General features: G+C 41.2%; 1 protein-coding gene across 1 annotated transcript; it reads left to right on the forward strand.

The window, feature by feature from the left end:
* The first annotated feature begins 315 nt into the window (after positions 1-315).
* LOC108711586 (trans-Golgi network integral membrane protein 1) lies at positions 316-16,585 on the forward strand. The gene is made up of 4 exons (XM_018253467.2): positions 316-479; positions 8,186-9,231; positions 12,414-12,497; positions 15,496-16,585. The coding sequence occupies exons 1-4, from the start codon at positions 395-397 to the stop codon at positions 15,499-15,501; spliced, it is 1,221 nt and encodes a 406-aa protein (XP_018108956.1). The 5' UTR covers positions 316-394; the 3' UTR covers positions 15,502-16,585.
* Positions 16,586-25,117: the final 8,532 nt, after the last annotated feature.

Raw genomic sequence — 25,117 nt, forward strand, 5'->3', positions numbered from 1 at the left:
TAGCGTTGCCACCTAGCTGGTATTTTACCGGCCTGGCTGATAAAAATGACGGTTGACCCCAATGTTATTAATAGGTTAAAAAGATAAATATATAGGAATGCCTGTATTTTTTTCCAGAAAAGGTGGCAACCCTTCCCACAGATGATCTTTGTGTGTATAAATAAGATGATTTTCTGGTCTATTTCTAATTGACTACATTTCTTTACGTCTCGGTGTAATATCAGGCACTATTTGTATGAGCAATCCTAAATCAAGGCCTGCCATCTTACTACACTCACGTTCAAAGATCTGAAGACTCCTAGCACTTTACGTCACACAAGGTGTAGCAAGATGGCGACCTGGATACCGGAAGGCGGAAATAGCATTTTTTTCCTCTCATTTATTTCCTGTAACGATGGCGACTAGAGCGTCTTGGCTTTTGCTTCTGCTTTTCGTCTCTCTGAGCTTGGCTGCGGCGGAGTCGGATCCCGATCCCGCAGGTGAGAGGCTTCAGTGTATCATACTGTGGGTTAAAACCGCTCCTTTTGGCTGGGTCTGGATTCACACAGGCTCGGGTTGGCAGTGACTGACGCGTGTACCTTCCGCTCACCGAGCTCTGTCACTTGTTCCATTGTCATCTTCCTCCTGGCCTATTTACATCCGGAAAGGCTTCTTGATATTGGCTACCCGGACGCCATCAATGAAGCCCTTCTGCTCATTCTCATCAGGGTTCTGTCATCCATGAGGGCTTGTGTGTTTGCTAATGGCAGACATCCTCTTATTGGCGTCTCTGCGTGTGCATCCATTGTTTTTCACACAATATTAGGCCACAAATATGAGAGCTAAGGCCCCTGAAAGTCTGCCCTGATGGCATTTAAATCCCCTTACTAGAGACAGCTTCTGGATCTTAATAGGAATGTCTTATTTAAAGGCTGGAACATACTATCACTTTAAGCTGCCTATAAATACTGCTTTTTAGGCCCTCCAGGGACCTCTCAATAAAAAATAGTCCCCTTTTCAACTTGAATACAGTGCACAGGGCTTAGGCAAGCAATCTCTATCTGTGCTTTTTATTATTTCTCGCACTGAATAAACAAAGGCTGAAATTGAAAGTAAAATTCCACTGTCTGTTTCTTAGGAGTTGTTTATAACTACTAACCACTTGCAGTATGAATCACTCCTTCTGTATAAATAAACTGCAAAGGATGCAGCCTTGTTAGGCATAAGGATTAGCACGTTATCCAGAAGGTTTCTTAGTGGAATGTTGATTTTTTATTTTTTTTTAAATGTAGGAATAAGGAGACTGATTCTTAAGGTGGCCATACACTGGACGATAAAAGCTGCTGACAGAACAAGTCTGCAGCTTATCGGCCTATGCGCGGGGCCCTGCGCCGGGGCTTCCCCAATCGATATCTGGCCGAAAATTTGGCAGATGCCGATTGTCCTTGGGTAAAAATCTCTTCGGATCGCATGCCGTGTTTGTTTGTAGATGAGGTCCTGCCATCCGACCGCCCGTATTAACAGCATTATGATTCTATCGTTGTGTCCACGATCGGATCAGCCCGATATCGCCCACCTCAATGTGGGCATATCGGGGAGAGATCCGCTTGTTTGGCAACATCGCCTAACGAGCAGATCTCTCCGCGTATGTCCAGCTTAAGGCTAATGTCACAATCACCTAGTATTTACAATTAGCAATTCGGCGTGTCTGCTTTTACAGGAATGGAATTTATCTATCCCACCCCGAGCATACAAGATGAATCTCAGCCAGATGGTAGGGGCAGAAACAGTTTTCTGTGCCGCCATTTTTCTGTTTTTTTTTTTTATTAAGAGCCAATGCTGTTGGGAAAACCTGTACTAAAACCTGGCTAAGTATGTTTGCTTTAATCATTTATGTTGTCCCTGAACTGAAATTTACAAACAGGCCTTTCAGCTTTGCCACCAGACTATAATAAACTCTGCTTTTAATATCATCAGCCCTCAGTTGCACTGACTTATAGTTTGACTGTTGGCTGCCCATCATTCTGCCTGATAACCAGGTTGATCTTGAATGGTCACTATTTAGTACAGGTATCCAGAAACCCATTATCCAGAAAGCTCTGAATTTTGGAAAGGCTTTTATCCAAGTAATCCTAATTAATAATAAAACATTACCTTGTATTTGTTCCAAGCTAAGATATAATTAATCCGTATTAGAAGCAAAACCAGTCTATTTAATGTTTACTTGATTTTCTATTAGACTTTAGGAAGATCTAAATTACAGAAAGATCCAGGTCCCGAGCATTCTGGATAAAGGTGGCCATAGATGTTAAAGGGATACTGTCGTGGGAAATCAGTTAATAGTTTGATTTTACAGTGAAATGTATCCATTGTCCATTCTTTGCAGGACCAAGAAGGCAGCTACACGCAGTTTCCTAGCTTCATTGCTTGAAATGGTATTTTTTGGTTAATGGGCAAATCATGCATTTAAAATATCTTTGAAAAATCTTTAAGGGATTTTGTCATGGGAATTCTCAAAAGAGCAAACAGATTTTTTTATTTATAGGCCAGTAAGCTTGACATCTGTAGTGGGCAAATTATTTGAAGGCTTGTTAAGGGATCACATTCAAAATGTTGTCCTAATGAATGGCATTATGAGCAACAATCAGCATGGCTTTATGAAGGAAAGGTCATGTCAGACGAATTGGATTGCTTTTTATGATGAGGTAAGTAAGATTCTGGATAGTGGGGGGGCAGTAGATGTGATCTATTTGGATTTTGCCAAAGCGTTTGATACTGTGCCCCACAAACGACTGCTTTCTAAACTAAGGTCTGTTGGGCTTAATGAAGTCGTTTGCACGTGGATTGGAAACTGGCTACAGGATCGGGTACAGAGGGTGGTTGTTACTGGGACATTCTCTACTTGGAGTAAGGTTCTTAGTGGGGTCCCACAGGGTTCGGTATTAGGTCCACTTTTATTTAACTTGTTCATTAATTACTTAGGGGAGGGTGTTGTAAGTAATGTATCAGTGTTTGCAGATGACACAAAACTATCCAGCCCAATTAATTCCATCCAGGATGTGGCATCCTTGCAACATGATCTTGACAAACTGGCAATCTGGGCAGCTAAGTGGCAAATGAGATTCAATGTTGATAAATGTAAAGTCATGCACCTGGGATGTAAAAATATCCAAGCCACTTATACCCTTAATGGGACTGCACGAGGCAAATCCATAATGGAAAGGGACCTTGGAGTCCTTGTAGATGATAAACTTGGCTGTAGCAAGCAATGCCAGTCAGCAGCATTAAGGGCAAATAAGGTCTTGAGCTGTATTAAAAGGGGCATTGATTCAGGGGGGGAGGGGGTCATTCTTCCACTGTATAGAGCACTTGTAAGGCCCCATCTAGAATATGCCGTACAGTTTTGGTCTCCATCACTCAAACAATATATTATTGTATTATAATGTACCACTGATTCAGGTGACCTCGTGAAGGGCAACTAAGCTGGTGAAAGGTATTGAAAATCTTAGCTATGAGGAAAGACTGGCCAAATTGGGGATGTTCACGCTGGAGAAGAGGCGCTTAAGGGGTGATATGATGACTATGTATAAATATATAAGGGGATCATATAATAATCTCTCTAATGCTTTATTTACCAGTAGGTCTTTCCAGCTGACACGAGGTCACCCATTCCGATTAGAAGAAAAGAGGTTCTGCCTAAATATTGGGAAGGGTTTTTTTTACATTGAGAGCTGTGAAGATGTGGAATTCTCTCCCTGAATCAGTGGTACAGGCTGATACGTTAGAAGGGGTTAGATTTAAGAAGGGGTTGGATGGTGTTTAGCAAGTGAGGGAATACAGGGTTATGGGAAATAGCTCATAGTCCAAGTTGATCCAGGGACTAGTCCGATTGCCATTTTGGAGTCAGGAAGGAATTTTTCCCCCTCTAAGGCAAATTGGAGAGGCTTCAGATGGGTTTTTTTTTGCCTTCCTCTGGATCAACTGGCAGATAGGTAGTTAATAAAAAGAAAAAAAGAAAAAAGGTTGAACTCGATGGACGTCTTTTTTTTTTTTTTACTTACTATGTTACGATGTATTTTCAATTTTGAAATCTGACATGGGGCTAGACATATTGTCAGTTTCCCAGCTGCCCCAGTCATACTCTTTTGAGAAACTGATTTCAGTGCAGAATTCTGCTAGAGCAGCACTATTAACTGATGTGTTTTTAAAAAAAAAACATGTTTTCCAATGGCAATATCCCATAAATATTTTTCAAAGATCTTTTAAATGCATGATTTGCCCATTAACCAAAAAATACCATTTCAAGCAATGAAGCTAGGAAACTGCGTGTAGCTGCCTGCTTGGTCCTGCAAAGAACTGGACAAAGGATACATTTCACTTTAAAATCAAAATTTTCTAACTTGACCGATAGATTGTTTGATGTCGGTGAAAATCGTTAGATGCGCTATAGTTCGGTACCCACTAACCTCACGATAATTTGACGCAATTTTGGATCACACAAAAATTGGTAAAAAAATCACACTCTACAATTCTTGTTTAAGCAGCAGTAACACCAAAAAATGAAAATGTTTTAAAGGAATGACCTTATAATGTACTGGTGCCCTCCACTGGTACAACTGGGGTGTTTGCTTCAGAAACCAACTATAGTTTTAAAAAAACTGCTGTGTAGCCATGGGGGCAGCCATTCAAGCACAGGATACATAGTAGAGATACGTTCTGATGAATTGTATAATACAGAGTTTATCCATTATCTGCTGTGTATCCTGTGCCGTTTCTCCTTTTTCAGCTTTGAATGGCTGCCCACATGGCTACACAGCAGCTTGTTTATATAAACTATAGTAGTACTTATCTGCTATCTACTGTGTATCCTGTGCTTGAATGACTGCCCCCATGGCTACACAGCAGCTTATTTGTATAAACTACAGTAGAGTTTCTGAAGCAAACACACCAGTTTTACCAGTGCAGCACAACAGTACATTATACTTTTATTAATATAAACGACTTGTTTAACGATGTTTTTGTGTTACTGTTCTTTTAAGAATGACCTGACAATTCAGGTTGTTTGTTCTCTGTTTATTTTTTTTATTTCAATATTTCTTTATTGCAGATATTCAATAATTACATCTCAGTGCACTGTTAAGAAATGTTCGATTACACAATCGTTAAAGACAACGGATCACAGTTAAACATAATACATGCAACACAATTGTCCGAGTTCTCTGTTTATTTTACTGGTTTTGTACTTTGTTCCATTATGCATATATACAGAATGTATCGTAATAACTGTCAAGCTATACGCTATTTGACACTTCTTCAATAAAATAACTATATAGAAAAATATATAAACCATATCCTTTGGTAATTATAACCAAAATCAAAGTTAAGATACATATTGGAAAACCTAAAACAATTTATAACAATTTATAAATGTATATTTTTATTTGCAGAATAGTCCAAAATTAACTGAAGTCTTGTTCATAGAAACAGAATTGCTTCTGCCATATCCTCCTTTATAGAAGCTCTTAAATGTGATTATTTCCAGTGCTTGTATTTAAAGTTATTAGTAGTCAGGTCAGTACCCAAAATTGCTTCTGACTCCACATCTCTGCCTACATAAATACGTCTTTTTATTTCAAATGTTCTAGTAGGGACATTTTATGCTGGAGTTACTAGTTTTTAATTGTGTTTAATTCTGCCCAATCAATCAACATTTAAATTAAGTTTAAAAAAAGACCCGTGCCCTACATCAATGACCTACATTTGGCAGACAAATACATGAGATGATGTTCTCGTCTCCCCTCCTATTGTAATATGTGAAAAACATTTGTTTCCTGCGATGATATAGGAATATTTCAGTTTGCCATTTCATGATTGCTAGGGTCCCAATTACCCTAGCAACGATGAATTGATTTGAATCAGAGGCTGCAATATGAACAGGAGAGGGTCTAAATAGAAAGAGGAGTAATAAAAAGTTGCAAGAACTATACATTTGTAGCCTTACATTTGTTTTTACATGGGGTCAGTGACCCCCATTTGAAAGCAGGAAAGAGTCAGAAGAATAAGGAAAATAATGACAAAAAAAAAATAAAAGGGCAATCTAAATAATGCTTAGAACTGGCCATTCTATTACATACTATACTCTATTTTAAAGGTGATATCTTTATCTTTACCCTTTTAAAGGGATGCGAACAACCAGCATCCCCCCACAATGTTATTGACCTAAAAAGTGCTTTCTCAGTCGTCATGCTAATTAATCGTATTTAGGCATAGGGCACATGGGCGTTATCATCATCATCACACCCATACTCGCATACTGGAGCTTCCCATGTGCTGTAAGCCTACGGCTACACATATACTTTGGAACTGTTACTACATTCTGTGCTCTTCTTTCATTTAATATATAGACCATGTCTAAACGGGTGCTGTAAATAAATGACAATAGTAGGCATTGCTAGGGGTTGGTACAGGCCTAAGGGTGCCCCATGGGCATAAAAGTGTCACCGGGAGAGATCAGTATCACGGGACTGGTTTATTATTACATTTAATAAGCTGCCGCTCCCCAGCCTGGGGATACTGCACCTGACGCTCTGCTGTGGTATTAGCTCCCTCTGCTCAAAGCCAGTTTCATCAGTCACACTGGGCTGGTGTGGCTTTTCTGTTTTTATTTGCACTCAAGTCTATGCAAGGATTGCTCTGCAGCCAGACCAGTGTGCAGAAGGAACAAATTCTGCCACTCAGCTCATTAGCCACACCATTATTCACAATATTATTCAACTGGGGGTGGCTTTGTGTGCAGTTATCATGCCCAATCTTTTATTTGTGTGTGTGTGTGTGTGTAACACTGACACATTTATTTCATGTCAGTATCACTTTAAATGGGTAAAAACAGAGGAAACCTTTAATAAATTCATTATTGAGGGGGAAATCCTGGCCAAATCGTTGCCTGCGTTAAAGGAAAACTATACCTCCCCGAACAATGTAGGTCTCTATAAAAATATATTGCATAAAACAGCTCATATGTAAAACCCTGCTTCATGTAAAAAAACATTTTCATAATAATATACTTTTTTTATTAGTATGTGCCATTAGGTAATCATAAATAGAAAATTGCCATTTTAAAAAATAAGGGCCGCCTCCTGGGATCATACAATTCATGGTGCGCACAAACAAACCATACATGTTAGGTCACATGAGCCAATTAACAGACAGTTCTGTCTTTTGCTTCAACACTTCTTCCTGTTACAGTTAGAGCTGCAGTATTTCTGGTCAGGTGATCTGAGGCAGCATCACAAACTGGTGGTTCAATGCAAGAGATATAAAAGGGCAATATGTACTTAAATATATATTCCAGTTTGGTAAGATTCTTTAATATGCCACTTAATGTGATTAGTTTATATCTGTTGCTTAAACGGGCTGCTCACCTTTATATTAACTTTTACGGGTATATTTATCAGAGTGAAGTTAGAGAACACCACAGTCTGCTAGAATACAATTCTGCCTCTCTCCATTCATTCATGCCATAAAAATTAATGGAGAGAGGCGGAATTTCACGCTAGTGGACTGTGGCGATCACTCTTTGATAAATATACCCCATAGTATGATGTAGAGTGCGATATTCTTCAGTTTGCAATTGGTATATTTTTAATTTTTGTGGTTTTTGAGTTATTTAGCTTTTTTATTCAGCAGCTTCAACAATTTGGTTGCTAAGGTCCAAATGACCCTAGCAACAATGCATTGATTTGACGAAGAGACTGGTATATGAATAGAAGAGGGCCTGAATAGAAAGAGGAGTAATAAAAAGTAGCAATAACAATACATTTGTAGCCTTAAAGAGAATTTGTTTTTAGATGGGGTCAGTGACCCCCATTTGAAAGACTCAAAGAACAAAGCAAATTATTCAAAAACAATATAAAATAAAAATAAAGGCCAATGGAAAAGCTGCTTAGAAGTAGCCATTCTAGAACCTACCAAAAGATAACTTAAAGATGAACCACCCCCATAAGCATTAATTTGGGAGTATAGTTTTCCTTTAATACAAAATATAATGCCCAGGCTTTTTGTGTGTGTAATACTGACACATTTGTTTCATGTCATTATCACTTTGAATTGGTAAAATCAGGAAATGTATAATAAATTCATTATTGAGGGGGAAATCCTGGGCAAATCTTCATCTGCATCAATCTGTGTTTTCTTTCTGATGATTTAGATCCTAAGAATGAAGATGAAAAGGAACCGCCTGCAGGTAACAATGTCAAGGATAATGCTCAACCGGAGAAAAAGGAGGAGAAAGTGGATGCTGCAGTGAAGCCTGGAAGCTCAGATGAGGGTCCTAATAAACCCTTAGTCAAAAGTGGCAATTCAGACCCTCTCAAAACTAGTAACACAAAGCAATCCCCTGAGACAGATGTGAAAACTGACAAGGATAAAACAAGTAAAGACAAGCAAGAAGTCATAGTAGATAATGTGCCAGAGAGTGGTACAAATGATGATCCAGCATTAAAAGAGCAGCTTGATGCTAAAATCACTAAAGATAATGGCAAAGCGCAGAGTGAGGCTAATCTGAAAGATACAGCCGCTGCACAGAAAAAATTGGACAACAAAGACGCTAATAATCCACAGGGATCACATGATCCTGTGATCAAGGAATCCAATAAAACCCCTACTCCCAAGGATTCTGGAACTAAAGGTGATTCACAGTCTAAAAATGCTATGTCCAAGGATTCAAAGGATTCTGTGCCTACCCCAAAGGATTCAAAGAGTGAGCCTAAACAAATTAAGGGTGATGAGCCTGAACAGAATGAGCCCCTGGCCAGTGAAGAAAAGAACACAGATACATCAGAACACGACAAAGCTGCTAAAACACCTGAAGCAACTAAATCTGATAAACCTCCAAAGGTTCCAGAAGAATCACAGGACGCAGATACCGATAAAAGCCCTAAAAATGCGGAGGAACCAATCAGTTCTAAAGAATTTCCCAATGCCGCCAACGATGAGGAGAACTCTGATGATGAGCTAAATGTGAAGGACAATGCTGACCAGGAGAATCTAGACATTGGAGGTGGTGATGATGACGATGATGGTGATGTTGTTCATGTAAAAACAGGAAAAGATATGCAGGAAGATGTGGAAGAGAAATCTCAAGCCGAACCTTTGCCACAGGATAAATCAGAAAGCAGCCATTTCTTTGCTTACCTAGTGACTTCTGCTATCCTTGTGGCTGTACTTTATGTTGCTTATCACAACAAGCGAAAGGTAACTCCACATATTCATCAATTCTGGCTTAAAAAAAGACATCTGCGATCTACTAAAACTCCACTAGTTTTAAAGGGGTAGTTCTCCTTGAAGTACATAGTTACATATTTAAATTTGGTGGAAAAAAGACTGTCCATCAAGTTCAACCCCTCCAAATGAAAACCCAGCATCCATACACACACCCCTCCCTACTATCACATGAATTCTATATACCCATACCTATACTAACTATAGAGTTTAGTATCACAATAGCCATTAACTGAATCAGCATCACAACATCACCCGGCAGTGCATTCCACAACCTCACTGTCCTGACTGTGAAGAACCCCCTACGTTGCTTCAAATTAAACTGTTCTTTTCTTCTAGTCTAAAGGGGAGGCCTCTGGTACGGTGATCCACTTTATGGGTAAAAAGATCCCCTGCTATTTGTCTATAATGTCCTCTAATGTACTTGTAAAGTGTAATCATGTCCCCTCGCAAGCGCCTCTTTTCCAGAGAAAACAACCCCAACCTTGACAGTCTCCCCTCATAATTTAAGTCTTCCATCTCTCTAACCAATTTAGTTGCACTTAGTCTCTGCACTCTCTCCAGCTCATTTATATCCCTCTTAAGGACTGGAGTTTGGTATGTTCTATATTGCCCTATTCTTAGCAACGTTCCAGTTAATCTTAATTTTTTAAAGCTTTGTATTCTTCTTTTTTCTCTTTTCAGCTTTCAAATGGGGGCACTGCCCACCTGCAGTAGAGATGGTGCCTATATGGGGCTTTCAAATGGGGGGCACTGACCCTTGCAGGGGAGATTGTGCACATAGTGGCAGTGGGATAATAGTCTCTGGGAAGGGAGTGTGACTGTGGGATAGCAGGTATAGTAGGGAGAGATGGTGCCTATAGTAACAGTGGGATAATAGTCTCTGGGAAGGGAGTGTGACTGTGGGATAGCAGGTATAGTAGGGAGAGATGGTGCCTATAGTAACAGTGGGATAATAGTCTCTGGGAAGGGAGTGTGACTGTGGGATAGCAGGTATAGTAGGGAGAGATGGTGCCTATAGTAACAGTGGGATAATAGTCTCTGGGAAGGGAGTGTGACTGTGGGATAGCAGGTATAGTAGGGAGAGATGGTGTCCAAAGTAACAGTGGGATAATAGTCTCTGGGAAGGGAGTGTGACTGTGGGATAGCAGGTATAGTAGGGAGAGATGGTGCCTATAGTAACAGTGGGATAATAGTCTCTGGGAAGGTACTGTGACTGTGGGATAGCAGGTATAGTAGGGAGAGATGGTGCCTATAGTAACAGTGGGATAATAGTCTCTGGGAAGGGAGTGTGACTGTGGGATAGCAGGTATAGTAGGGAGAGATGGTGTCTATAGTAACAGTGGGATAATAGTCTCTGGGAAGGGAGTGTGACTGTGGGATAGCAGGTATAGTAGGGAGAGATGGTGCCTATAGTAACAGTGGGATAATAGTCTCTGGGAAGGGAGTGTGACTGTGGGATAGCAGGTATAGTAGGGAGAGATGGTGCCTATAGTAACAGTGGGATAATAGTCTTTGGGAAGTGAGTGTGACTGTGGGATAGCAGGTATAGTAGGGAGAGATGGTGCCTATAGTAACAGTGGGATAATAGTCTTTGGGAAGGGAGTGTGACTGTGGGATAGCAGGTATAGTAGGGAGAGATGGTGTCTATAGTAACAGTGGGATAATAGTCTCTGGGAAGGGAGTGTGACTGTGGGATGGCAGGTATAGTATGGAGAGATGGTGTCTATAGTAACAGTGGGATAATAGTCTCTGGGAAGGGAGTGTGACTGTGGGATAGCAGGTATAGTAGCGAGAGATGGTGCCTATAGTAACAGTGGATAATAGTCTCTGGGAAGGGAGTGTGACTGTGGGATAGCAGGTATAGTAGGGAGAGATGGTGTCTATAGTAACAGTGGATAATAGTCTCTGGGAAGGGAGTGTGACTGTGGGATAGCAGGTATAGTAGGGAGAGATGGTGTCTATAGTAACAGTGGATAATAGTCTCTGGGAAGTGAGTGTGACTGTGGGATAGCAGGTATAGTAGGGAGAGATGGTGCCTATAGTAACAGTGGATAATAGTCTCTGGGAAGGGAGTGTGACTGTGGGATAGCAGGTATAGTAGGGAGAGATGGTGTCTATAGTAACAGTGGGATAATAGTCTCTGGGAAGGGAGTGTGACTGTGGGATAACAAGTCAATCTCTAGACATAAAATAATTTGCTGTGAGGCACAGTAATATCTAGTTATGTTACTGGAAGGAATGCAGTTGTAGTTACCATATTGGGTATTGTGCCAAAAAGATATAAGTTGTGTATCTGGATGAAGATTTGTATATATAACAGAAAGAAAATGTAATGCATACCAGGCTGAAATATGGGGCAATTCTGAACGTTAAAACAATAGCATAAAGAATAACAATGCAATTTCCTTATCCCTGCCAGTGCACTAGCTTTGTCCTTTCAAAATGCAGCCATGAGCATTTGGAGCCATAAAGCTTGTGCTGCAGCAGGGAAACTGCAGTTCATTGTGTGTTTGGGGCATTTTGTTGCTCACAAGAGGCGCTTTTACCCTTAAAGGGATACTGTCATGGCAAAATGTTTTTGTCAATACGCACCAGTTAATAGTGCTGCTCCAGCAGAATTCTGCGCTGAAATCCATTTCTCAAAACAGATTTTTTTTATATTTAAGTTTGAAATCTGACATGGGGCTAGACATATTGACAGTTTCCCAGTTGCCCCAGTCATGTGACTTGTGCTCTGATAAGCTTCAGTCACTCTTTACTGCTGTACTGCAAGTTGGAGTGATATCACCCCCCTCACTTTCCCCCTCCAGCAGCCTAACAACAGAACAATGGGAAGGTAACCAGTTAGCAGCTCCCTAACACAAGATAACAGCTGCCTGGTAGATCTAAGAACCGCACTCAATAGTAAATCCAGGTCCCACTGAGACACATTCAGTTACATTGAGTAGGAGAAACAACAGCCTGCCAGAAAGCAGTTCCATCCTAAAGTGCTGGCTCTTTCTGAAAGCACATGACCAGGCATAAGGACCTGAGATGGCTGCCTACACACCAATATTACAACTAAAAAAAAAATACACTTGCTTTAGGGCTTATGCAAATGTAATTTCCTAGAAACACTCAGTACTCACAATTCTTTTGTTATTCCTCTTAAGATCATTGCCTTTGCATTGGAAGGAAGACGTGCCAAGGGTGGAAGAAGGCCAAATTCAGGGGATTACCAGCGGCTGGAACACAAGGTTAGACGTCTATGTTTCACAGCTGGGCTCTAGCGCTACAAATCAACTCGTAGGCGGGGGTCACATTTTTGGGCATTTAGGCTAAATGTAAATAGTTTTGTTCTTTTAAATGTCATGAAAGCCGTCATACTTGTTTCAGAACTAATTTATTTTCTTCTTGGGCATCTGTACCAACATAGAGGTACACAACTCTTGGGATGGAAGATCCAAAACCCATTATAAAAACAACAACCAGTTGCATATCATTCCAAAAGTTTATTTAAAGGGAAAAAAATGAGTGTCTTAGGGTAAGGGCACACTGGGAGATTCGGGGAGATTAGTTGCCCCGGCGACAAATCGCCTCTTCTTCCCCTACCTTCCCGCCGGCTATAATGAAACATCGGCAGCGGTATGGCACTTGCGGCGCTTCGTTTTCCGAAGTCGCCCGAAGTTTCCTTGTGAGGCAGGGCAACTAATCTCCCCGTGTGCCCTTACCCTTAAAGTAATGAAAATATCATGTAGTGTTGCCCTGCACTGGTAAAAGCTGTTTGTTTCCTTCAGAAACACTACTATAGTTCATATAAACAAGCTGCTGTGTAGCCATGGCGGAAATTAAAAAAAAAAAAAAGACTATATAGATAACACCATTATGTTCTACAGAGCTTATCTGATATCTGCTGTGTAACCTGAGCCTTTTCTCCTTTGAATGGCTGCCCCCATTGCTACACAGCAGCTTATTTATATGAACTATAGTAGTGTTTCTGACTACCAGTTTTACCAGTGCAGGGCAACATTGCATTATATTTTTTATGGATGCACCGAATCCAGGATTCAGTTCGGGATTTGGCCTTTTTAAAAACAGGATTCAGATTTGGCGAATCCTTCTGCCCGGCCGAACCAAATCCTAATTTGCATATGCAAATTAGGGTCGGGGAGGGAAATCGCATGACTTTTAGTCACAAAAACAAGGAAGTAAAAATCTTTTCCGCTTGAAACCCCTAATTTGCATATGCAAATTAGGATTCGGGTTCGGTATTTGGCCGAATCTTTCGTGAAGGATTCTGAGTAGGGATGCACCGAATCCAGGATTCGGTTCGGGATTCGGCCAGGATTCGCCCTTTTTCAGCAGGATTCGGATTCGGCCGAATCCTTCTGCCCGACCGAACCGAATCCTAATTTGTATATGCAAATAAGGGGCAGGGAGGGGAATTGCGTGACTTTTTGTCAGAAAACAAGGAAGTAAAAAATGTTTTCCCCTTCCCACCCCTAATTTGCATATGCAAATTAGGGTTCGGATTCGGTTCGGTATTCGCCCGAATCCTTCGTGAAGGATTCGGGGGTTCGGCCGAATCCAAAAAAGTGGATTCGGTGCATCCCTAATTCTGAGGTTCGGCCGAATCCTAAATGGTGGATTTGGTGCATCCCTAATATTTTTATTACTTTAAAACACTTTCATTTTTTGATGTTACTGTTCCTTTTAAGGAGACTGAAAGGGATCACCACAGGGGGGTGCAAAAATGTTAGACTCCCCCAGTGATAATTCTGATTGTTTACTGGACACGCCCGGCAGGTGCACCTGTTTGCTGAAAAGTGCACTGGCCTTGGGTACTAGTGTAGGAGTGCCACACCGTGGTCCTCATCATCTTTTTCCCGGATCTTCTGTTCTGGTCGTGGTATGCATGCACAGTACAGTGAAAAAACTAATTTACAAGGGGAAAAAAAGGGCATTTCACTGTAGTGGCGCAGGGCCAAAGAGAGAAAAGAATGGAAGAAGATTGTGATGTGGTGTTCCCACCCTGGACTGGTGCGCCATTATAATCAAAAAACAGAGTTTACAAGAATATAGCATTCTACCACATATTAACTGCTCAAACATGTTTATTGCCACACAACATGTTTCAAGCTTTGTCAAGTGTGAAACGGCAAAGTGAAAATGCAAATTTAAGGCGCTTTACAGGAAGTGACATACACAGGTATAATCCCTCCTCCCCACAAAATAGTAACCACCTATGCAATAGGTTGGTAATCAAGAAAGTCCAAGTCGCTCAAAGTCCATTTAACAATTTTCAGTTTGAGAATCTGATCCTCAGGAGCAAGTCGGCGTGTATAAATGGTGTATATACTGTGAAGTGCAATAGCTGTATTCTGTATACTGCACTTCACAGTATATATACTTTTTATACACCATTTATACACGGCGACTTGCTCCTGAGGATCAGATTCTCAAATTGAAAATTGTTAAATGGACTTTGAGTGACTTGGACTTTCTTGATTACCAACCTATTGCATAGGTGGTTACTATTTTGTGGGGAGGAGGGATTATACCTGTGTATGTCACTTCCTGTAAAGCGCCTTAAATTTGCATTTTCACTTTACATTTTCACACTTGACAAAGCGCCTCACAAGCCGGGAACACGAGTGGCAACAAACACTTTGGAGCAGTTCATCTGTGGTGGAATGCCATTCTTGTAAACTCTGTTTTTTGAATCATATTATTGCATCCATGGCGGACGTGCATACAAGAATACAGGAATATTATTATTTACCAAAATTCTCTGAGATTAACAGTCTCCTGTATTTTGAAGTGATTATAATTAGGGATGCACCAAATCCACTATTTTTGATTCGGCCGAACCCCCGAATCACTCGCAAAAGATTCGGCTGAATACCGAACCGAATCCTAATTTGCATATGCAAATTAGCGTTGGGAAGGGGAAAACATTTTTTACTTCCTTCTTTTGTGACAAAAAGTCACGTGGTTTCCCTTCCCTAATTTGCATATGCTAATACGGATTCGGTTCTGCCAGGCAGAAGGATTTGGCCGAATCTGAATCCTGCTGAAAAAGGCCGAATCCTGGATTCAGTGCATCCCTAATTATCATCAGCTCGCATTTTGGCAACCCCAGTGATCCTTTTTATTTATTTATTTAATATGAGGAGAACTTGTTCTTTCTATTATATCATTTATATCTATTTAAATGCATATTTTAAAAAAAAATTTTTAATTGTTCTCTTGCAGATCTGAACTCCTGTTTCCCTGCCATACAGACCTCAAATGCCACTTTGCTAAGGCACTGAGAGACCTGCCCAGTGATGACACGGTTCCTTGTATTTGCACTGTGGAGATGAAAGGATCTCTAATTTCTCTCTCCTTCCACGACCACTCCAATCTCTATCTGATATCCCATTCTTTTGCCAGCCAATATGCCATAGCGTACAGACGAATGCATTGCCCTCCTGCTCCACAACTTGGAGTCACATTAGCCGCACCATCTGTATACGTAGAGTAGACCGCAAAGCACTATCTGTGTCCGCTTAGTTGTTAAACTTTCACTTTTAATGCAGTGCAAAACTTTTCCTGTAATACTTTAGACTGTGATTACATAGGAGCTTCTTTAAAGCAAAAGCTACACTTGACCCTTATGTGCATGCCAGATATGGGACTCCTCTAAAGCATCAAAAAAGACCTCTAATGTTTCCCACTCACCACCTCTTCTGTCAAGTAATCTTCTTTGCCCTGAATGAGATTTAAGTGCTCATGGGAAATACGCCATTGTGCATGCAGTGTAGGTACGTTTGGGAGAGGGAATGGTGGTGAGTCTGAAACATTAGGGGGGGGTCTACATTCATTTTCCTAGGGCTGCTGTACATCATGTCAGCCGGAGCAGTCGTTTTATAAACAAAACTAAAACGGTGGGCTGAATTTAAGTTTTACAAACTCATACTTGGTTTTATCTTGTGTGTTTAACATTAAAAAACGTTGTAGGTTACAGCGATATAGTTGTATTACATATACAACTGGGCAGAGGTATAGGCATCGGTTAGCACTTTAGGTGTTACTGTATGTAATGAGTGACCAGCTTGATCTGCAGGTTGGCTTCAAGAGGACTGCTGAGTCTGAAAGAGAAAAAGCATATAGGGGATCGTAGTTTTCTGAACACACAGCAGACTAAATGGAGTTCCATTAAAGTTTTTCTCCAGTCAGCCGAGTAGTTAAAGGGATACTGTCATGGAAAAAAAAAAAATTCAAAATGAATCAGTTAATAGTGCTGCTCCAGCAGAATTCTGCACTGAAAACCATTTCTTAAAAGAGCAAACAGATTTTTTTATATTCAATTTTGAAATCTGACATGGGGCTAGACATTTTGCCAATTTCCCAGCTGCCCCATGTCATGTGACTTGTGCTCTGATAAACTTCAATCACTCTTTACTGCTGTACTGCAAGTTGGAGTGATATCACCCCCTCCCCTTTCCCCCCCAGCAGCCAAACAAAAGAACAATGGGAAGGTAACCAGATAGCAGCTCCCTAACACAAGAAAACAGCTGCCTGGTAGATCTAAGAACAACACTCAATAGTAAAAACCCATGTCCCACTGAGACACATTCAGTTACATTGAGAAGGAAAAACAGCAGCCTGCCAGAAAGCATTTCTCTCCTAAAGTGCAGGCACAATTCACATGACCAGGGGCAGCTGGGAAATTGACAAAATGTCTAGACCCATGTCAGATTTCAAAATTGAATATAAAAAAATCTGTTTGCTCTTTTGAGAAATGGATTTCAGTGCAGAATTCTGCTGGAGTAGCACTATTAACTGTTGCGTTTTGAAAAAAACATGTTTTCAGATGACAGAACCCCTTTAAGATACAACACATTTATCAAGTCTGATAAAAGTGTCAGTTCTTCAGAACATCATTCTGCTCTGACTGGTGTCAATGGCAGCGTTGGGTTCAAACACCCTTCAGAATCGTTAAGCCCCGAGGCAGATTGCAAGGGAAGTCAACCATTCTGACCGCTTGCTTTTTGCACTGGAAAAAGGAAACATTTAAAGGAGAAGGAAAACTATCAAGGCAGTTTATTGCCAATAGATTAGCCACAACAGTCCAAGCTAGAACACCATTTTTATTCTTTTGAATGTTTTTCCATACCTGAGTAAACAGCTCTAGACACTGTCTCTGTTTGTTTAGGATAGAAGCTGCTATATTAGCTTGGTGTGACATCACTTCCTGCTCACTCATAGCTTTGGGCTCAGATTACAGCAGGGAGGGCATGAGGAGCAAACAGAGCATGCTCAAGCCCAAGCCCTGGAGGTTTCAGCTGAGAACAGGAAGTCTGATACAGAAGCCCATGTGTACACAATAGAAGGAAAGAAATGTGGTGTTTCTTTAGACATAAGACTCCGATCAGCATTACTTTGAGGCTTTACTGGTGTATTTATATAGACCTTTCTGATAAAGCTTAATGAATTTTAGCCTTTCCTTCTCCTTTAAATGAGACACCCTATATGTCACAGTGTGACTTTGTGCTTGTTACCTCTCACTATGTCTAGTCATAGGCTGCTGCTTTGCCATTTCGTTTATTGGATATTCTGGATGCCAGCACCACTCATAGTGGCTCGCTATAATCCAAGTCTCTACTTTGCTCTCTGCAATTAATCCATTGCAAGAGGCATTGAGTAGCCATTTTGTGAGGCCCTCTGTTGCTAATGACAGAGGGGGCAATTTCAAATGTATTCTTTCTCTCTATTGGAGGGGGACAAAAGGCTCAAAAATGCCCCCCACTTCAAAGCCGCTTGATAGGATCCGGTGCTTGCTGGTTATTCCCATTAAATATGAATGGAGGGCGGTTTGGAGCCTTACCGGTAAGTCCCCCTCCAAAAATGCTCACATCTCCATGTCTGCCATTTATGATCATACAAATTGATCCCTATAACTTTAGTTCAAATTGAATTGTTTTGTTTTTATGTAACCGCCCAGAAACCGGTTTGAAGCCAATTCTTTGGAGGCGCCAGGGTTTATTTTGATTGGTGTGGGTGGGTGATAGGCGTCAAATAAGAATGAACGATGCTCACGTGACTCCATTTCCTTCTGTTGATTTTATGTAATGTTGTTTATATTTAAATAAAAATTAATATATTTTGTGTTGGGGTGGTAGTAGGTCTTTTGGGGGGGGAGAATCTGTTATGGGTCAACCATTACTGAGAGCAGTTGGTCATATTTTATAGGAGTAAAAAACTAATAAAACTGCTCAGGAAATGAAGCCACACCTTACAAAAAAGGGCCAGTTGTCCTAAGTTGTTACTAGCCGTAAGCCAAGGCACTGTCTGCAGTAAAAGCTGTGGATTTCTGGGGCGGAATTCCCCCTAGTTTTCTTCATTAGCGCACTACACACCTGCGGCTTCTCTTTGTTCTTCAGTGTGTCAAGCATTGACTTCTGAATACTTAAACTGTGCAAGTTTACACCCCCCGTCCCACCCAGCAGGACACATACAGTACAAGAGAATACACACATACGGACATTCGATATTAAAGCCATTGTAGTCAACAGCCGGAATGTTATAGGTTGTGAGGGTACAGCTCCCAGCAGCCTCTGTTGCTTAAAGCTGTCACTGTAGTTGGCAGGGTAATACTTTTCACGTCCCTGATATAGAAGGTGCCATATAATGTTCTTACTGTGTATGTGTAGGATTTAGAAGCAGCGCAGGCCAGAGAGAATAGTCTGTATCCATTCCATAGAAGGGAATGACTGTGTGCTTTGAGTCATTTGGGAATATGGGGGAGACTGTGTCCCATGTAATGACTGTAATGTGACTTAACTGCAAACAATCAAGGAAATAAATCTGAAATGTATTTGCACCTGTGAGACACTGTGTCCTACTAGTTCTTGTATGTTTCCTGCTCTGAGGTCTGCTTTTTCCACAGCAAGATGAGCGTTTACTCCCAGGGCCTCCCACCCTAAATGATGAGTGATCTGATCATCTTTGAGACTTCAAGAATCAATGACAACGATACCGACCAATGCTTTAGGGTCAGGCCACACAAGCATATTCGGGGAGATTAGTCGCCCCAGCGGCCCGGGCGACAATCTCCCTGAACCAGTGTTGGACTGGCCCAGCGGGACACCGGGAAAAAACCCGGTGGGCCCCTACCCACATGGCCCCCCCCTCCTCTCCTGTTGCTGGTTTATTTTTTTTCCCGTTTTTCTGCAGCGCAATTTGGGCGCCTTGTGCGCATATGTGCAGGGGGCGCCATGTGCGCCAAGGGGGTGGTGCACTCAGTAGGGGGACAGGGGGCCCTGGACTGCAGTCCCGATGGGCCCCCCAGTCCGACCCTGCCCTCCGCCGGCCGTCCAGAAGTTTCCTCGTGAGGCGACTTCGGAAAATGAAGTGCTGCGTGTGCATTGCCGCAGGCGATTTTCACATGCTCTGTGCTGCTGTCAGTTACTGAGCTTAGGGACCCACTCACAATATACAGTACACATAGAATAAAAATGTCACAATATAAGGCTGACTAGTAATTAATACAGATAATTACTACATGGCAGCACAGAAACCAGTGCAATTAGCATCACAATTTAATAATCAGTCCTGTAGCATCAGCTTATATTACAGACCAACCTCATTTTCTGCTGGATAATTAGTGACGAGCCCTAAGCTTAGCTTCTCAACAGCTGCTCAGAGCCCACTGAGCATGTGAGTGTCACAGACACTAGCCAAGATGGTGACCCCCTGTGACAAGTTTGAAGTCCTGGATCATTGCTGCTATTGACAAGCTGAAACTTTAGGCTGATAAGTTCAGTAAATAAAATATGGCATATTCATTTTTATGGGTTAGTTCTCCTTTAATGTCCACATTTTCTAGTAAAAACAATCAAATTACTGGTCCCAGCGTAAAATTCAGTAGTTGTATCGCTGTGAATTCCTAGGAGCCTGTGCCACACTCCCAAAAGTACACGATAAAGTCAAATTATTGGAATAAACAGCTTCAAAGCAGTGTTTTCAAACTGCAGCTTGAAAACACTGCTTTGAAGCTGTTTATTCCAATAATTTGACTTTATCACATTTTCTAGTAGACAAGATATGAAGATCCAAATAACAGAAAGATCCATTGTCCGGAAAACCCCAGGTCCCGAGCATTCTGGATAACTGGTCCCATACCTGCAGTTTTTTTAAATTTCCTTTCCAGACTGGGCTGTCAGCAGCTATCTGGCTGCTAGGGTCCATATTATTTAAGCAACCAGGACGTCCTTTGAATGAGAGTCTGGCTTATAAATAGGAGAGGAGAGAAAAATATGTTAAAAAATAATGCTAATTAATGCTAGGGTCAGCGACTCCCATTTATAAGCTTTAAAAAGTCAGCAGAGGAAGAAGGCAAATAATTTTAAATTTTTTTTAAAAAAAATATTGAAGACCAGTTGAAAAGTTGCTTAAACTTGGCCATTCTATAACATACTAAAAGTTTACTTAAAGGTCGAATCACCCCTTTAACAAAGAAACACACTGACTAGAGCCCTAGAAATAGATGAGTTTTATTCACTGAACACTAACTGCATCAGTTAGCGCCCCGGCAGCTAATGGGCTATTAAAGTTCTGCAAGTGGCACAATATTGGCATATTCAAGATGAGAGTAAAAGGTGCAAAATGGCCACTATTACTGTCAGTACTTGATAGGGGGACCCAGACGTCCCCCATGTTTGTACAAGTTTAAAAGATTAGTCTCACTAGTATCCAGCTATGCCCTGGGTTTCATTTACAAAGTGGCTGTTTGCAGCAGTTATTTATGTTGCAGTCTATTGGCAAAACAGTCCCTTGGCTTGGTGAGAGCATTTGTAAGCCACAAGCTAGGGCCCCCGTGAGACCAGCACACTAAAATGTCCTCACCTTTTCTTCAAGTTTCAGTAACAAGATTATTGTAGCAATGTGCAGATTCTCCTGCTAATATTCATGTGATCTCTTGAGGGCAAAGAAAGAGGTTCCCAAACTGGCCATAGTGCTGGTGTAGGGGAATAAAGCTGGCCATAGACACACAGATCCTATCGTACGAATCGAGGATTCATACGATTTTCGGATCGTGTGTGGCGTGTGCCGACATCTTTCGTCCGGCGGAGATCGGTCGTTTGGTCGATCGGTCAGGTTTGATTTTGACCCGACCGATCCCGCCAGAGCCCACGGCACATCGTAATCGGATCGTTCAGCCATAAGGCCGAACAATCAGATTACCCCCGATATAGCCATGCTCGTTAATGGCATATCGGGGAAAGATCCGCTCGTTTGGCGATGTTGCCAAACGAGCGGATTTTTGCGTCTATGGCCACCTTTACAGGAGCTGCTATACAGTCATTCACCAGCAGATGGCAGCATATCAAAAGACAATACTGTTGCATTATTTGGCTTCTAATGTGTCATATAAATAGCACTGGCTTAATATCAAAAATGAAAGTTTAACTTTCACACAAGGCATTTAGGAGCGGAGACATGCAAATCACTCATTTATGTTTCTTTGGCCAACTATGCATCCAGAACGGCTGGTTTATAGCACAGATACAGCCTAATGGTTCAGAGCCTTATATCCAAACTTGCAGACAGCCTGTTCTGATCTTGTTAGATCTCATTCATGCAAGATATTGGAACTTAGATTGTAAGCTCTAGGGGGCAGGGACCTCCTTCCCACTATGTCTTTTACTGCATAGCACTTAAGCTTTTTGTCCTGATATGAATTCTGTGTATATTTATTATGTGATTTGTCCTTCCCGTGTATACCATTTATGTGAGCGTTAAACTTTCATTTTTGGTATTGTCAGTGCTATGTATGACACGAGACAAGTAAATACCTTCTGTTTTCAGAAGGCCTTATGCTTAGGGATAGACGAATTATTTCACCTTGTTTTGCCGCAAAAATGACGCCCATAGACTTTAATGAACGTCGGCGGCAAATTTTTGGCGAAACTAAATGGGTCAAATTCGCCCATCCGTACTTATGCTGCATGTCTTGCACGTGAAAGGCTTTTTGGCTCCTTTTAGCCTGTCTCATCCTAACCATGAAATTGGTGTTGCATCGAAGGACTCTAAACGAAAAAAATGAATTGAGGTAAACTTAGTTAGATAATTTACATTAATTTTCTATTTTTAGCAGTGTCTGAGACATTTGCATTTGGCTCAAGAAAAGGAAGAATTGGCTCAAGAAAACGAAGAACCCTGGTGTTCACTATATCCAGGAAGTGAATCTAAAGGACATGGGCAGGTAGGGTCGCTGATGCTCCTGCCATTTAAAGAAAGCTGCTGAGCCGAAGCCTTCCTGGCAGTATAAAACTGCTAATATCTCAGAAACCACCAACAATAGAAAATGAATGTGAATTGCAAAGGAGCTCAGAGGCTCAATCTGATGATGTTTACATCAGTTCCTTTTTTTAATTTAAATCTAGTTTAAGTGTATGTACCTGTTCAAGGGACTCTGAAAGCCCATTGAAAATATCTTGGTCCATTATAAATAGTAAAATGCTAATAGGACAGGCTCTTACAGGGCAAATATAAGTACAACCTGTATGATGACACCTGAGGAAGAGCCATAGCCCTGAGGATAAGTGAAAGTGTATATGCATACCTCCCAACTGTCCCTTTTTCAGAGGGACAGTCCCTCTTTTGACAGCTCAACCTGCAGTCCCTCGTTTGTACTGGAAAGTCCCTATTTTCTCTGCACTGAACAGCCAGAAAAACAAAGTTTAAGTTTGTTTTTAAACTTAATTTGGCTTTTAGCAGAGAGCCCAGAACAGCCACAGCAGCAGATAAGATACTTTGTAACAATTTTGAGAAACAAAAAAACAGTCTAGATAAGGAGAAATATTTTCAAACTTTCATAACCTGCCAAATTTTGTAAAATGAACTTGGTAATTAGGGGTGTGGCCACAGAAATGGGCGTAGTCAAAAAATTCTGCTGTTCTACGTGCAAAAAAACTTTGTGTCCCTCTTTTTACTTCCAAAATGTTGGGAGGTATGTATATGGAATGGCGTATGTTTGACTTTGGTTGTTTGTCTGGTGCAGATATCAGGCAGTCTAGCACCTGGCAGTGATAAACAGGCCGACGCAAGCAGTTCCTGGTAATTATAACTTCAGTTTCAGCAGAAAGTGAAAACAATACCCTGACTGCCAGGGAACGTTGGTCTCTCAAGCTGTAATTAATAGTTATAAATTAAATTTTCGGCAAGTGTGTAAAAAAAATTGTAGCGCGTCAAAAACATTGTCACCCATAGACGTCAATGCATTTCAGTAAATTTTATGAAACCAATTGAGCCGTTTCCCTGGTAGTTGTAAGGCCACTATCAAGCATTACATGAACCTGTAGATAAAACCACATATCATATTTTATTTAAATATCTTATAAAAAATAAATAAAAAAGTACTTCTGCTTCCCATAAAAACATGAACAGGAGGATACAAGGAGCGGCCCTTCCCCACTGTTAATGTGCCGCACACTAATCATAGCTTCAGGCAGCAACGTGTGATTTCTACTCGTTCCCCTCCTCCTTATACTTGTGTGAATGATGTGTGCAATTCCCTGCCCTGTCTTCTGACTCACTGTGTCATCAAGACAGAAATGCTTCCCTTTCTACTTTCTACCTGGTTATAGGTCACCAGACAGCAATAAACCTGCAATACTATTCTAACGGCCTACATTTCTCTCTTGCAGAAATATACAGGAGTAATGTACGGCTAAAGTTTGGGGGAACATTGTTTGTTTGACTTTCTCACACCCTATGAGGAATCTACGAGAGGGGTGGCTGCTGTCATACTGTGGGTGTCGGCAGGAGGGTGCCCAACTAAGGGGAACTGAAGCTGCAGGGAAAGGCTACAATTTTCAAGAACAACCTGATAGTGAGGGGTTGGGCGTGTGTCAGTGCCTGGGAAGTAAACACACACTAGATAATAAAGTTGGTAGGCCCATTACATAGTAACATAGTAAATGAGGTTGAAAAAAGATACACGTCCATCAAATTCAACCTTTTCAGCTTATATATACTGTATAACCTGCCTAAATGCTATTTTAAGCTGGCCATAGACGCAAAGATCCGATCGTCCGAATCCTCAAACGATCGAACTTCCCCATCTCCCGACCTGCCACTATCCTTCAATTTTAATAAAGTAGTAAGAGAACAGATCAGCCAATGTCATAGCCCTGACAGCAACTGGTGAAAGTTTATGTCCGACAAAAGCTGGTGACAGTCTCCCACTGAAAATCATACGATTGGCAATACACGCAGAGAAATTAATTATCGGCAGCCGACAGAAATCTTTTAACCTGGCCGAATGTCCAAACAACCGATCTCCATTGGACGAAAAATGTCGGGACTCTCCACACACAGTCTGAAAATTGTACTAATCGAGCATACGATCAGGTCTTTGCGTCTATGGCCAGCTTTATACAGAGGAAGGCAACAAAAAAACCATTTGAAGCCTCTCCAATTTGCCTCAGAGGGGAAAAAAGTCCTTCCTGACTCAAAGATGGCAACCGGACTATTCCCTGGATCAACTTGTACTATGAGCTATCTCCCATAACCCTGTATTCCCTCACTTGCTAAACACCATCCAACCCCTTCTTAAAGCTATCTAATGTAATTCCACATCTTCACAGCTCTAACTGTAAAATACCCCTTCCGAATATTTAGGCGGAACCTCTTTTCTTCTAATCGGAATGGGTGCCCCTGTGTTATAAAAGGTGAACTAAAGCCTAACTAAAGAAGTAGCTAGAAATTTTATACATTATGTTTTGGGCTTTTGTACCAGCCCAAGGCAACTACAACCCTTTAGCAGTAAAGATCTGTGTCTCAAGCAAGTAAGGGAATACAGGGTTATGGGAAATAGCTCATAGTC

This window comes from Xenopus laevis, chromosome 3L (genome assembly GCF_017654675.1).
Source record: "Xenopus laevis strain J_2021 chromosome 3L, Xenopus_laevis_v10.1, whole genome shotgun sequence".
NCBI lineage: Eukaryota > Metazoa > Chordata > Amphibia > Anura > Pipidae > Xenopus > Xenopus laevis.